We start from the raw sequence: 14,151 nt of genomic DNA on the forward strand, positions 1-14,151 counted from the left end.
ATGTGGGATCTTCCCGGACCAGGGCTCGAACCCGTGTCCCCTGCATTGGCAGACAGATTCTTAACCACTGCGCCACCAGGGAAGCCCCCGGATGTGTTCTTAAGACACGTTTCTCTTCATCAATCAGATTGTCAGGATCCAAGAGCTCATTCATTTCTTCTATTCTAAAATGATTTCTTCTTGGGGAATTACTTTTGGCTACAATTCAGCTCTCAGTTTCAAACTAACTTCTATCGACTTGATTATCTTTATCCCTTTTTTACCATAGTTCATTCATTTTAATCTGAACTTTTACTTCTTTTACAAACAAACAAAAAGATAACAAGAGAAGGTCATTTTCATATCTATTAAAGCCAAGAGTTTATGCTTTTTCACTATTTTTGGAAATGTTCCAAAATATCTTTCCACATTTGAACAATCTTTTTTTGTTATTTACAGTTTCTGTTTTTCTTCCACGTCATCCAGTTTTCAAAAATATATTTTGGAGTCTTGAAAATGGCACCGTCCCCGTGACATAAGGCTTGAACAGCTTTGTGATGGGCTACTCTCTCGTTATGATAGCTCTTTAAGAGGAGAAGCCAGGCTGGGCTGTGTGTACACCTATGACCACTGGAAACACTGCAGAGGTCAACAGCATTGTGGGCCACAGCTTTTTCTCTGATGGGATCCAGGGTGCATCATAGCTGTTTGCTACAGCTTAGCATCCTGGAGAATGGATTCCTCCATTTAAAATGCTATGAATCTGGTGATTGGAAGGCTCTCCCATAGCCTGGCTCCTGGCTTGTACATTTCTCCTCCACCACCCAGACCCTTTGTGTCCTGACCCTGGTAAAACCATTAATCAGACTTGGGAACCATCGTTACATAGAAGTGAGTATGAACTATGTAAATATCTGTCACTAAACCCAAACTGAAGCTATCTCTGACTCAGCCTCCCCCAAATGTCCCTCCGTGGCCACTCCAACGTCACTGCCATGAAGGGGGTAGTGACAAGGGAAGTTGGTGAGGGATAGGGCATCAGGGGTAACCAGTCCTGGTTAAAATACATCACCTTGCAAATTCCACGAACATATGACCTTATGGACACAGTGCGGGGCTGCCTCCAGGGACTTACGGGGAGTCCACGCGGCGGGGAGTTTTGGGGCTCACGCTTTACCAGCCTTGCGCCCTCAGCCAGGTCTCAGTTCTCAGAGCCCTGCGTTATTAACTGGAAGACCTGTTGCATTTCTTTCTTTCTTTTTTTTTTGCGGTACGCGGACCTCTCACCGCTGTGGCCTCTCCCGTTGCGGAGCACAGCCTCCGGACGCGCAGACTCAGCGGCCATGGCTCACGGGCCCAGCCGCTCCGCGGCATGTGGGATCTTCCCGGACCGGGACACGAACCCGTGTCCCCTGCATCGGCAGGCGGACTCTCAACCACTGCGCCACCAGGGAAGCCCGACCTGTTGCATTTCTGATAGGAGTTCTTGTGTAAGTTAGTGTTCCTTGGTGCAGGCAACAAAAACCTCTCGTGGTCAAGTAATAAAGGACGTCATCTGGAAAGAGAACGGAGAGCTTGGACAATCAACACCCAGACTGGAGAACCAGCTTGAAAACAGAACAGCCATCGGGACGAGATCTGAGTTAAGTGTCAGGTTGCCGCCGTGGGAATGGAGGACTTCCAAATGCTTCTCCTGCTCTCTTCATGATTCAGCATCCTGGGAGAGAGGGACCTGGCCAGTGTAGGTCCTAGATCAGCCCTTAGATGTTCTGGGATGGTGAGGACCTTATAGGAGAGACTCAGGGGACCCCTATGGTCTCTGGAGTGGAGGTCTCCTTGATTAACCAAGTTGTCCTGCAAAGAGGGACAGTAGTAAGTTGCGGGGTCCTAGGAAAGGGGACCAGAGGCTGGGTGCATCCCTCCCCAGTCCTCCCAAAGATCCGGCACATACAAATAGTTAGCACTCACTACTGAGTCCTTGCTGTGGGCCACGTACGGCTAAGCACAGCGCCATCATCTCACTGAATGCTCTGTGAACCCAGGAGACGGGGACTAGTATTGTCCCCGCTTCACAGATGCGAACAGGGAGAATCAGAGAGACTCAGTGACTTGACGAGCCTGCACCGCCCGCGTGTGACAGAGGCCAGCTGCACCTCCCACCCCAACCGTGTGACCCCAAGTTCTTGTTTTTGCACATTTTGTAGTGTTTCTGTAGAGAAAGTAGAAAGAGAACTTGGTTTCTCCTCAACGATCAGATTCATTTAACAATACCAATAGCCGAGATGCATAACACATATAACTTCACCCAGACATTCTGCCAGTCAGGATTATGCCCACAGGGACGGGATGTCATAAATTGCATTTTTGCACGCGTCTCCTGTAGAAAAAAACGGTACAGCATGTTTTACGGTTATACACGCTGCAATTTCAAGCATATTTCTTACAGATGAGAACGGTTCCGACCAGGCATCCGTGAGAACGGAATCTCCCCATAGACTAGCTTCCGGTTATGTACATTTCAAACCTATTTCTTCTCCACCGCCCACTCCCCACTCAATTCTGAAGATGTTCCGATTTCCTTACAACTCTGGGCCTGCATTTTTCTTCACGATGCCGGGTGAGTTGGCACAGTGGGTGGTGGGAACACCCCCGAAAGGCATTCCTTTGCCGAGATGGTTTGCCTCGATCACAGCTACACGCAGAAATGGGGGCTGTGAATCACATAAACGTTCCCCACGAAGCCCACACTGCAGGTGCCACCAACTCCACCTTCCCTTAGCCAGATCCCCTGGATACCTGCGGCCACGCCAGCGTCACGTGGCCTGATGTAGAATATAGTAAATTTCACCAAAACGTAACTGTGTGGGGACTTCCCTGGCAGTCCAGTGGTTAAGACTCCACCTTCCAACGCAGGGCGCGCAGGTTCAATCCCTGGTCGGAGAGCTAAGATCCCACATGCTGCATGGTGCGGCCAAAAATTAACAAACAAACAAAACTGTGTGAACAATTTCTAGGGCTCCTCCCCTTCCACATGCAGCTGAGGGGCCCTGTGACCGGCCTCACCTCACTTACCCCCAAGAGGTGAGGTTTCCCTCATCACTGACCATCTGCTTCAGATGGGCCACTTTGTCCCTGTCCAGGTTAGAGGAGGCTGTGGAGCATGGATGGGGCTTGTGGTCAAAAGATAAAGGTTAAATCATAGCCTTTCTATTCGCTAGCTGTGTGACGCCGGACAAAACATTGGCCTCTCTGAGCCCCGCTGCTATACAGCACTACACAGGTGTCAGTTATTCTTATTAAACAAATGAGCGCTTATCAGTGCTTATGGCATGCAAGGTCCAAACTGGTGCTGGGTGCTCCGTGAGATGCCTGGGATGACTGAAAAAGAGCCTCCACCTCTCATGCCTCCCTGGGACACGCAGACCTGGGGGTCTGAGCTGAGATGGGAAAGCAGGTGACCCAGGGAACAGAGGGCACTCAGAGCACACCTGCTTCCAGGGGCCGCACAGTCCTCAGCTCAGTTCAGTGAATGCCACGGGGAGGCCAGGACAGGGGTTGGCGGCGGGGGCTGGGGGGCAGCGGAGGCGAGGACGACGTGCCCCAGCTCCACACACACTAGTTCCCAGGAGTCCCAGTTGTAGACTCGGAGATTTGCTGCGATACTGTACTTTTTATAGATTATCAACGAGCTTTTCTCTTCCTTTCTGAAGCTCTGACCTTCGCCCCATCTGGCTCGAAGCCTCCATGTTTCAGGAGGAGCTTGGGAACTGCTTCGGAAAGATGCCAAGAGAAGGAATGAAGTATTCTTCCACTACTGATACACAGAATAGGATCACACAGCAAGATGCCGCCGTGTGGGTGGGGCTGGGGTCCTGGGAGCCGCCCTTTGCACTTCCTGTCTTTCCTCCCCCTTCCTCTTTATGCTTTCCCATCATGGACCTCCCATGACGCCCCCTTTCCACCCAAGCCCCCAGGCACGAGGCTGGATACTGGACGGTAGCAAAGGGTGTGATGCATTCACTCTTGTCCTGGACCCAGGAGCTGGTGGGAAGAAAAGAGGGAGGGTGGGGAGAAGGGCATTGCCCCCAGTTTTTCCTCTTTGCACTTTGGCACGGGAAAGGGAGAAGTGTTTAGGGCGAGCTGAGGGAGACCCTGGTCGGGGGCAATCATTTGGAGCACAGACTCTCGTTCTGCTAGTCACGTGGGTCTCTGGGATGAAGCTGCCTCCAGGCTGCCCCCGCCTCCTGGGGCACCGTCCCCACAACAATTGTCCCTTCCAGAGGGGTCGGCCAGGGGCTCTCCGGCTTCAGTGTGGCCTCCTGGGGGAAAGCAATCAGACCTGCCGTGGGTGCAAGGCGACGCGAAGGCAAAGGCCAGGGGTCAGGTGCTGCCCAGGGGCCACATGGAGGACAAGGCCATCTCATGACCCGCGGCCAGCGGGAGCCGGGTCAGCAGTGGCAACACAGTAGACTGGCTGCAGCCTGCAGGGATGGAGGGGGCCAGCCGGACACCTGGTGGAAGGTGGACCAGGGGCACCACCCTGCGGCCAGCTGCTACCAGCACATGCCCAGGGACCAGCCTGGGGCCACAGGGTCACACGAGCCACATCCCACCTCCTGTACTAAGATACCGTCTTAGGGGGAGGAGGCTGGGAGGGCGCCCCTTCCCACCCAAATGGGAAGCATGCTACCCACCTGTAGAGACGATTTAGATAATTAGCATCAAACAGGCCAGGGCTGAACGCTAACACCTGCCCTCTAGCCAGAACATCCTCCCCAAGCAAAAAAATCACGTTTCATCTTCCCAGCTGAGTGGCATTGTGAGATCTGGGACATGACGTTCAGTTGGGGAGCCTTGGCAGATAGGAAGGGGATCCCGAGAGGGTGAGACGCAAAGCCTGCGGGGCTCCCAACAGCCGGCCAGCCAGGCAGGTGGCGTCCAGGGCGCGGTGCTCTCAGACCCCCGCCTCGTCGTTGGTGCCAGTGGAGAGCGTCTGCCCCTCCTCCAGCTCGGGCTCCTTCCACAGCGCCCTGCGCAGCACGGCCCCCGGGGGCTCCCGCAGGCTCGGCCGCCCCGACTGCCCACCAGGAGGTAGCTGACCGGGTTGGTGCTACGGCTCACAGACAGGGAGAGGCGGCGAAGCGGCCGAACAGAGTCTTCATCCGCTGGGGCAGGTCCAGCAGTAGAGGAGGAACCCGGAGATGCCGAGGGGCAGGACGCAGACGAACACCAGGACGGAGGCCAGGATGGCCGCGTACAGCCGTGTGGGCCGGCGCCGCTGGGAGCTTCTCTGCGCCTGCGTGCAGAGGGTGAGGCTGGCCGTGGCCATCGCAGGCGTGAAGGTCCCCGTGATGAGGATGCTGGCCATCAGGTCCACCGTGAAGCACTGCCATTCGTCCCGGCGCCAGAAGCTGCCGCAGAGCGAGGCCAGTGTGCTCAGCCGGAGGGACGGCGCCCAGAGCGGGACGCACACCGTGCCCGGCAGGTGCGGGGGCCGGTGACACTTGTACCAGACGGGGAGGAGGACAGAGATGCAGCGCTGCGTGCTGATGGCCGTCAGCAGGCTCAGGCCAGCCACCTGGGCCACCACCTCGTGGGTCGGCCACGTGGCCCACGTGGGCCACGGGTGGCCCATCCCACCCCAGTGGGATGCTTTCTAGGCTGAGCCTGGAGGACGAGGAGGTCGGCCACGGCCAGGTGGAGGATGCAGACTTTGTAGGGACCCCTCTGCCCATGGAAGCCCAGCAGCCAGACCACCAGGCCGTTGCCCATGATGCTGCCCACGCAGGTGGACATGACCAGGGCGCCCAGCACCCAGTGGGCCGTGCCCAGCACGTGCACCCCGGTGCTGTTCCATTTTGCTGCCGGGGTCTGGCCGCTGTTCAGAGTCTTGTTCATCCTTTGGAAGGGAGATAGACCAGCGTGAGATTCTATGTCGCTTGGACCCCTGGAGACTCCTAGGAGCCCCCCACCCGATTTTCCTCTTTCAGGACTCTCACGCTGGGTTCTTTTTGCAACAGACCATGACCCGTTCCCCATGGCTCCCACCCTGCCTGGATCTGCCAGCAGGTCCACCACTGCAGATGCCAAGTTGTTACAGATGCCCTTTGTCCCCAAATCTTCAAATTCTGAGAATTAATTTTTTTTTTTTTGCAGTACGCGGGCCTCTCACTGTTGTGGCCTCTCCCGTTGCGGATGGAGCACAGGCTCCGGACGCGCAAGCTCAGCGGCCATGGCTCACGGGCCCAGCCGCTCCGCGGCATGTGGGATCTTCCCGGACCGGGGCACGAACCCACGTCCCCTGCATCGGCAGGCGGACTCTCAACCACTGCGCCACCGGGGAAGCCCTGTGAATTAATTTTTTTAAACTGGACCTCAGGTGCAAAGAACAGTTTATTTATACCCTGACTTTATGACGCACCAGGGTCATCAGCCATTGAAAATCAAATAAAATCATTTATTGGTTTCAGTTTCCCTCTTCACTCCATTCTCCTTCTCCCCTCCCTCCCCACACCTGTTCTAACCTGTTTAACATACGTCCTTAGACATCTAATTATCTTTCGAAACAGGTGGTTGCCCATACAGTATTTTTACTTTACATAAATGTTGAGATTTAGAATTTGTGCTATTTTTTTTGTCTTTGTTTTTTTTACCAACAGTATGTTTTCAGGATATTCTCATTTATACATGGGACTGTTTTTGAAGTCTCCATTCTGTGTCATTGGTTTGTCTGTCCCTACAACATCAACACACTGTTGTTGTTTTTAAAGTATATGTGGCAGGGCACTTCCCTGGTGGTCCAGTGGCTAAGACTCTGTGCTTCCAAAGGCAGGGGACCTGGGTTCAATCCCGGGTCAGGGAATTAGATACCACATGCCGTAGCTAAGAGTTTGCAAACCGCAACTAAAAAAAAAAGATCCCGCGTGCTGCAACAAACATCCCGTGTGCCACAACTAAGACTGCATGCAGCCAAATAAATAAATATTAAAGAAAAAATAAAGGATATGTGGCTTTGTGTGAACCCCCAGGAGTTTTTAACTGACAGCTACTATAGTTTTTCTTTGCCAGTTTCATGGAGTTTCATCTTTCTATGCCCAGCCTACTTTTCCACCAAAGACTCAAGGGGACCCTCTGCAGATTTTTGCAGTTCTTTCTCTGAGTAGCTGGCTCCCTTCTCTCTGGTACTCCATCTCGCAAATTCCAGCCACTTCAATCTCCCCAAAGTCTGACTTCTCTACCTTTAACTCAGGGAGACCACCATGCTCTGCCTGGCTTTCCCCACTTCCTGTACCACTGTCCAGAGAGTAGCTCCAAGCAGAAAGCTGGGGTGATACTAGAGCTCACCTCATACTTCTCTTGTCTCAGAGACTGTAGGCCTGGGATGCCTCTTGTCCAATATCTGCAAACAGTTGTTTCTTATGTTTTCTTTAGTTTTTTGGTTGTTCACAGTGGGAGGGCTAGTCTAGTACCAGTTACTCCATCATGGCTACAGGATATCTTCCTGTCGATTATTGATGGTGTAGAGACACACTGATGATTTTTGTAGCTTTTATTAATCAGGCAAATGACCTTATTTAGTTTATCATTTCTATCACTTTGTATGTTGAGTATTTTGATTTTCTATGTAACTGTCCTCATACCTCTAATTTCTTTTTCATGTCTTATAGCTTAGCCCAGAACACCTAGCATTATGCTGAACAATGACTGGAATCAGGCACATTTATCTCCCTGATAATCTTAAAAAAAAATGTGTCTAATGTTTCTCCATTAGATATGGTATTTGCTCTAAGGTTTTGGTAGTATCTTTTATCAAGGTGAGAAAGTTCCCCTCTTAGTTTTTTAAGAGTCTTTTTAAATAAATGATGAAATTTACATGATTTTTTCCTGTGGTGTCACTTAATAATTTTCTCTTTTTTCTCCCTTAGTCTATTTGTGTGGTGAATATATATTGATACATTTTCTGGTGTTCATTCATCCTTATATTTCTAAGATAAACCATTTCTACTTTGCTGTGTCTTTTTCTTTTATTAGCCTCCTGTTGTTCTGATTTTATTTAGAAAATTTTCATCTGTGTTCATAAGTGAAATTGGCCCATAATTTTCCCTTCTGGTGCTATCTTTGTCTGCTTCTTATTTCAAAGCTGTAAGGTTATACTGCTTCATAAAATTACTTGGAGAGAGAGTCCTTTTTCTCTACCCTCTAGAACAATTTGTGTCATGTAAGGATTATCTTTCTTTGAACATTTGGCGGAAGGTAAAACCATCTGGTCTGGTAATTTTTATGTGAGTGTTAGTGGATACGCATGGCTTTGGGAAAAAAACCCCCAAAACTCCAATTTATTTAATATTTTAGGTTTACTTAGATTTTCACTCTCTTGAGTTAAAGTAAGTAAAGTTATTTTTCTAGAAAATTGCTCACGCTTTCTGGTTCCACATTTATTGGTATAATACTTTACATGGTATTCTTTTACAATTTTTAAAACCTCAATTCTATTTGCCATTTTAAATTTGTGACTTTGCTCTTTTTTTTTTCTTTATCAGTTTGCCAGAGGTTTGTTTTCAAGAACTATTATTTAAAAAAATCAACTCTGTTGTTTCTTTGCTTCCCATTTTCTCAGTTTATGCTTTTATTTCTTCTGCTTTCTTTGGATTTACCTTGTGATTCTTTTTGCAGCTTCTTGTGTTGAATTCTCTGGTAATTAATTTTCAAATGTTCTTTTTCTAATAGGTATTTAGGGCTATCAATATGCTACTAAGTATTTCCTTAGATGTTTCATGAGTTTTGATATGTAGTGTCTCCATTGTTTTTGATATCTAAAATTTTACAAATTAAAACCATTTAAAACATTTTAAATTTGAATTTTAAATTTCCATAAATTATTTAGAAATACATTTTACAATACATGCTTTGGCTGTCTTCTCGTTATTGGTTTCTAATATTGTGTTGTGGTCAGATAATGTGGTCAATTTTTTGGTATTTGTGAGACTCACTTGGTAGCATAAGAGATGGCCAATTTCTGCATATTTATTTATTTAAAGTCTTTATTGAATTTGTTTTTTTGGCCACGAGGCATGTGGGATCTTAGCTCCCTGACCAGGGATCCAATCCACATCCCCTGCATTGGAAGGCCAAGTCCCAACCACTGGACCTCCAGGGAAGTCCCTCTGTTTACTTTATTAACTTATTTGATTAAGCTTTTAAAATTGCATTGTTTAAATGATCTGTATCCTGATTAATTTTTTGTCTTTTACAAATATTAACCAATTATGATTGTAGTTTTGTCATTTTTCTCTTTCCTTCACCTATTTTGAAACTTTGTTAAGTGTATACAAATCCAAGAATATTATATGATCCTGGTGAATTGTACCTTTTATGTAGTGACCTTCCTCATCTTTAATACTTTTTTAGCCTTAAAGTTTATTTGATCTGATATCAATTTTTAATTAATGTTTCCTGATCTCCCTATTCATTCCCCATGTGCTTTGCAAATACGAGACTGTCTTCTACAGGAATAACGTTACTTCTTCTTATGCGAGACCCACTAGGTTGCCAAAGTTTTGCTACTCATACATTTGGCATTGACTTCTTTTGGGATTTCAAAGGATTTCACTGGTCCAAGACTTGGATTTTGTTGAATTTCTTTTTTTTTAAATTTTTAATTAAAAAAGCTTTTGGCTGCATTGGGTCTTCATTGCTGCATGTGGGCTTTCTCTAGTTGTGGCGAGCAGGGGTACCCTTGGTTGCGGTGCGTGGGCTTCTCATTGCAGTGGCTTCTCTTGTTGCAGAACAGAGGCTCTAGGCGCGCGGGCTTCAGTAGCTGTCGCTCGCGGGCTCTAGAGCGCAGGGCTTCAATAATTGTGGTACAGGGGCTTAGCTGCTCGGCAGCATGTGGGATCTTCCTGGACCAGGACTCGAACCCGTGTCCCCTGCATTGGCAGGCGGATTCTTAACCACTGCGCCACCTGGGAAGCCTCTGAATTTCTTGGCTTGGAGATTTGGTGTAAATTCAGATTCTACACCTGTGAATGGTACAAATTTGGGGCTTTGGTTACTCGAATTGGTGTCCAACTCCACTCACCCTCCACCCAGCCCCCTTCCCTTCCCCTTCTCCCTAAGGCAGGGAGAAGGTCCTAAAGACATTGGGGTGGACATTGCTTTCTTTAAGCAGCGGGGTCCTCCCAGGTTCTGGCCTCATGGAGTTCCCCCTGATCAAGCTTTCTCCTCCTTATTTTGCCCCAAGGCTACCTCTCAGCCCCTCTCCACTTCCTCGCCCCAGCCCCACCTAGCTCCTGCCCCCTGGAGCCTCTACCTGTCTGATGTACCTTGGGCCGTTGGCACCAGCTCTAGTTGCAAGTTTCCTGGGGCACCTGGAGATTGCCCTTCCCGTCTTTCATCTTTCAGCTCTGTATTCTATTTGGGTGGGTGGGAGGAGATTGTTTTCTCCCATATTTCTTTGTAGCCACAGTGGGAGCATGGTACCATGTCACACAGATACCAACCTCCAAAGGTGCCTTGTGGCTACAGTCAGAAGTCTTTCCTTTAGGTTCAACACAAGTTTAAATAATATTTAACGAATTTATACTATGTGCCACTTACATAGTTCTATATATAGAGAACACATATACATACATAATAGCATATATACATATACGTGCACACACAACATATACCTACATATAGCACACACAGCACGTGTCATATATATGTATCAATATAAACATACTACATATACAATAGCATGTATATTTAGGTACATATACATATAGATAAACATATAGCAAACACATATAATAGCATATATACAGACAACATACAAACACATATATAAACACAGCACATATACACACACATAGTACATGTGCATACACACATATGCCCAGACATGTATATACGTGTACACGCGCACACACAGAACACATGTACAGCAACGACTCTGATGGACAGAGCCCATCCTCACAGAACTCACAGTTGGCAGGAGGCGGGGAATACACAGTTAGACAGTTACACCGACCGCCGGGTACGGAGATGGACTGGGGATGGGGGGTAACTAACAAAGTGGGGATTCGGAGGCTGGGTGGGGCTGGGAGGTACTGAGGTCCGAGGGCAGCTGCGAGAGGCCAGGTGAAGGGAGTGCCCTGAAGGATCAAATGAGGCTCCTCCCGGGGCTCTGACGGGCACTCCCCCGGCCCCTCTCCAGCCAGCGGGACCCCTCCACCATCATAGGCCACTGCTGCTGGGTTGCTGCCCACAGGGCTCCATGAACACACATCCACTGAAGCCACACAGAGTGAGCTGGGCTGGGCTGCTCTCCCAGGAGGGGCGGACAGGGTCCTGCCCCTGCTGAGTGGGGAGGGGGGAGATGCACACGGGCCGACACCTCCCACCCCACCTGCCCCTGCCTGCTTCTTCCTAGCATTCGTCAGGTATCCACCCTGCAAACGCTGACTGAGGGCAGACGGGGCCAAAGCTACTCCAGGTCCTGGGGGTGCTAGTGACAAGAAGACAGACACTTGCTTCTCTCCTGGGGTTGAGGTTCTGAGGGGAAGCGGTCGGTCAGCAAGAACACAGCTTCCGACGCGGTAACTGTCACAGAGACCGTGACAACGGTTATGCAGGAGTGTTCATAGGACTGTCACAGATAACAGAGCGGGAGGAAGGGGTAGAGTGGGCAGGGGTGGGAGGGGCTGGTGGTTCCAGAAGACCCCTCCAAGGGGGCGGCAGTCAGAAGCAGAGACCCCCCGAATGCACTGAGGGGCCAGCGGTGGAGTCAGGGAGTGCGGGCGGCTTTTTGAAGGGATTTGACATAATGGGTAGGTGGGTGGGGAGGGCAGAGAAATGAGATTTGGGGGCAGAGGTTTTACTCACTTTATTTTATTATTATTATTTTGGCTGCGCCGCACGGCGTGTGGGATCTTAGTTCCCCGACCAGGGATCGAACCCGTGCTCCTGCAGTGGAAGCGCAGAGCCTTAACCACTGGACCGCCAGGGAAGTCCCTGGTTTTACTTATTTTAAAAGAAGGATGTTACTGCCTGTTTGTATGCAGATGGGTGTTTTTCAGCAGAGAGGGGGAAGCTGATGATCAGGAAAGCTGCAGGAAGGGATCCTGGGGGAGGTGAGAGCCCATAGGACCGGGTACGGCCCAGGGATTGGCCCGGCTAGGAGCTGGGGTGTCAGCCCAGAGGGAAGCGGAGAGTCCAGCCATGGGTGCAGGACACGAGGTGGGAAGATGCGGCTGCTCTTTTTAAGGTATCTTCTCTTTCAGCGAAAATAGAAGGGAGATCAAATATTGGGACTGAGGGAAAAAAAGAGGGCTGAATGGTGTCGCCCCCCAAATTCATCTGTTGAAACCCTAATCCCCAACGTGACTGGATTTGGAGCGGGGCCTTTAGGGAGATAATTAAGATTAAATGAGGTCATAAGGGTGGGACCCTAATCCAGTAGGAGTGGTGTCCTTTTAAGAAGAGATGCCAGAGCGCGCTCTCTCGCTCTCTCTCTCTCCCCACCTCCCTGTCCCCCACCCCTCTGCCATGTGAAGACAGTGAGAAGGCGGCAGTCTGCAAGCCACGAAGAGCGCCACCACTTGGCACGGAATTGTCTGACATCTTGATCTCAGGCTTCCAGCCTCCACAACTGTTAGAAAATAAATGTCTACTTTTTTTAATAACCTATGTTTGAGGTATTCCGTTATGGCACCTAAGCAGACTAATGTACCAATGAAAGGAAATAATGAATGATGAATACTTCCAAATAAAAGTAAACAACACGTGCACGGCATGGAAATGGACCAGGTAGTGGTTAACGCCTGGCTTCACCAAAGTGAGGTCCCCTGTACGGTGGGCGGAGTTTGTGTCTTGGTTACCCCTGAGTCAGGTCCCGGCACACAGTGGGCACTCAATAAATGTGGAGTGGCCCCTAGACTCAGTGCTATGCTGTGTGCTCCCCAGACACCCTCGCCCTCCTTCCCTTACCCACCAGTTCAGCTGACGTGTCTGCCCCCCAGGCCGGCCTGAGTCCGACCTGATCCCTCTCCACGGCCCCCTGGTCCCCAGCACAATCCCTGCAGGAGTAAATGCTCACTCACGGCTTGTTGATGGTTTAAAATACAGAATCTAGGAGTTAGCGTTAATCTTGCTGTCCTCGAAAGGCTTGTGTGAATTTTTATCTATTCCACGGAAGACTTACGGAAATGTGCTATTTCCCACTACTCTTATGCTGCTGTCCACTTCTTCTTGTACTTTACGCCTATACAAAATTTACATAGATTAGATACCCAAACAGTCTTATTTTTTATTTTATTTTTTTTGCGGTACGCGGGCCTCTCACCGCTGCGGCCTCTCCCGTTGCGGAGCACAGGCTCCGGACGTGCAGGCCCAGCGGCCATGGCTCACGGGCCCAGCCGCTCCGCGGCATGTGGGATCTTCCCGGACCGGGGCACGAACCCGTGTCCCCTGCGTCGGCAGGCGGACTCTCAACCACTGCGCCACCAGGGAAGCCCCAACAGTCTTATTTTTAAAGATTCAAATGGTAAAGAAGAAAGAAGGTTTTGCCCTGGGTATCACCATTTACTGTGTGATTATATCCTTGAAGGTTTTTTTCTGTGCATTTACATATACATTTTTTTTACATAAATGAGAATAAATCACCTGGTTGTTTCATAAGCTGATTCTTCAAAAATGAATTGTATGTCTTCTCCTTAAATTGTTTTCCCCATGGTACCTGCCTGTCTCACCTTTGTCCTGGCTCTGCTATCACCATTGCTGGGGGCTCTCCGAGTGGCAGGCACCCCAGAGGGTGGTAAGCACTCGTCACCCCTTTAAATACTTTAAAGGTAGTCTTCACTAGTTCATTTTTTTTAGGAGATGAGGTCTTGGAGAAGCTGAAACACTTGCCCACGTCATCCAGCTGCACTTGGCGGGGCTGCACGCTTACCTGGGGCTAGCAGGGGATGACCTGTCACTGGCGTGGCCTCCTGCTTCCACCCGGAGAGTAGAAACCAGGGGCTGCTCCCCCGTCCCCCGACGTGACGCTCAGTCCTTCAGGGAAGGTGGCAGCCCCCTCCTCGCTCTGGTGCTTGCAGTCTCGGCAGCACCCCTTTGCCCCAAGGCCCCAAGTCTCTCCTGCCCCCGTCCTGGCTCAGCAGGGATGCTCTGAACTGTCTTCTGCTGCCCCCC

General features: G+C 49.8%; 1 protein-coding gene across 1 annotated transcript; it reads right to left on the reverse strand.

The window, feature by feature from the left end:
* Nucleotides 1-5,137: 5,137 nt before the first annotated feature.
* Nucleotides 5,138-5,877, reverse strand: MRGPRD (MAS related GPR family member D). Its single transcript, XM_065882479.1, has 2 exons — nucleotides 5,620-5,877; nucleotides 5,138-5,569 (listed from the first exon to the last, which is right to left on the reverse strand). Exons 1-2 carry the CDS (start codon nucleotides 5,875-5,877, stop codon nucleotides 5,138-5,140), a joined length of 690 nt encoding a protein of 229 aa, XP_065738551.1.
* Nucleotides 5,878-14,151: the final 8,274 nt, after the last annotated feature.

Source organism: Phocoena phocoena, chromosome 8 (genome assembly GCF_963924675.1).
Source record: "Phocoena phocoena chromosome 8, mPhoPho1.1, whole genome shotgun sequence".
Classification (NCBI taxonomy): domain Eukaryota; kingdom Metazoa; phylum Chordata; class Mammalia; order Artiodactyla; family Phocoenidae; genus Phocoena; species Phocoena phocoena.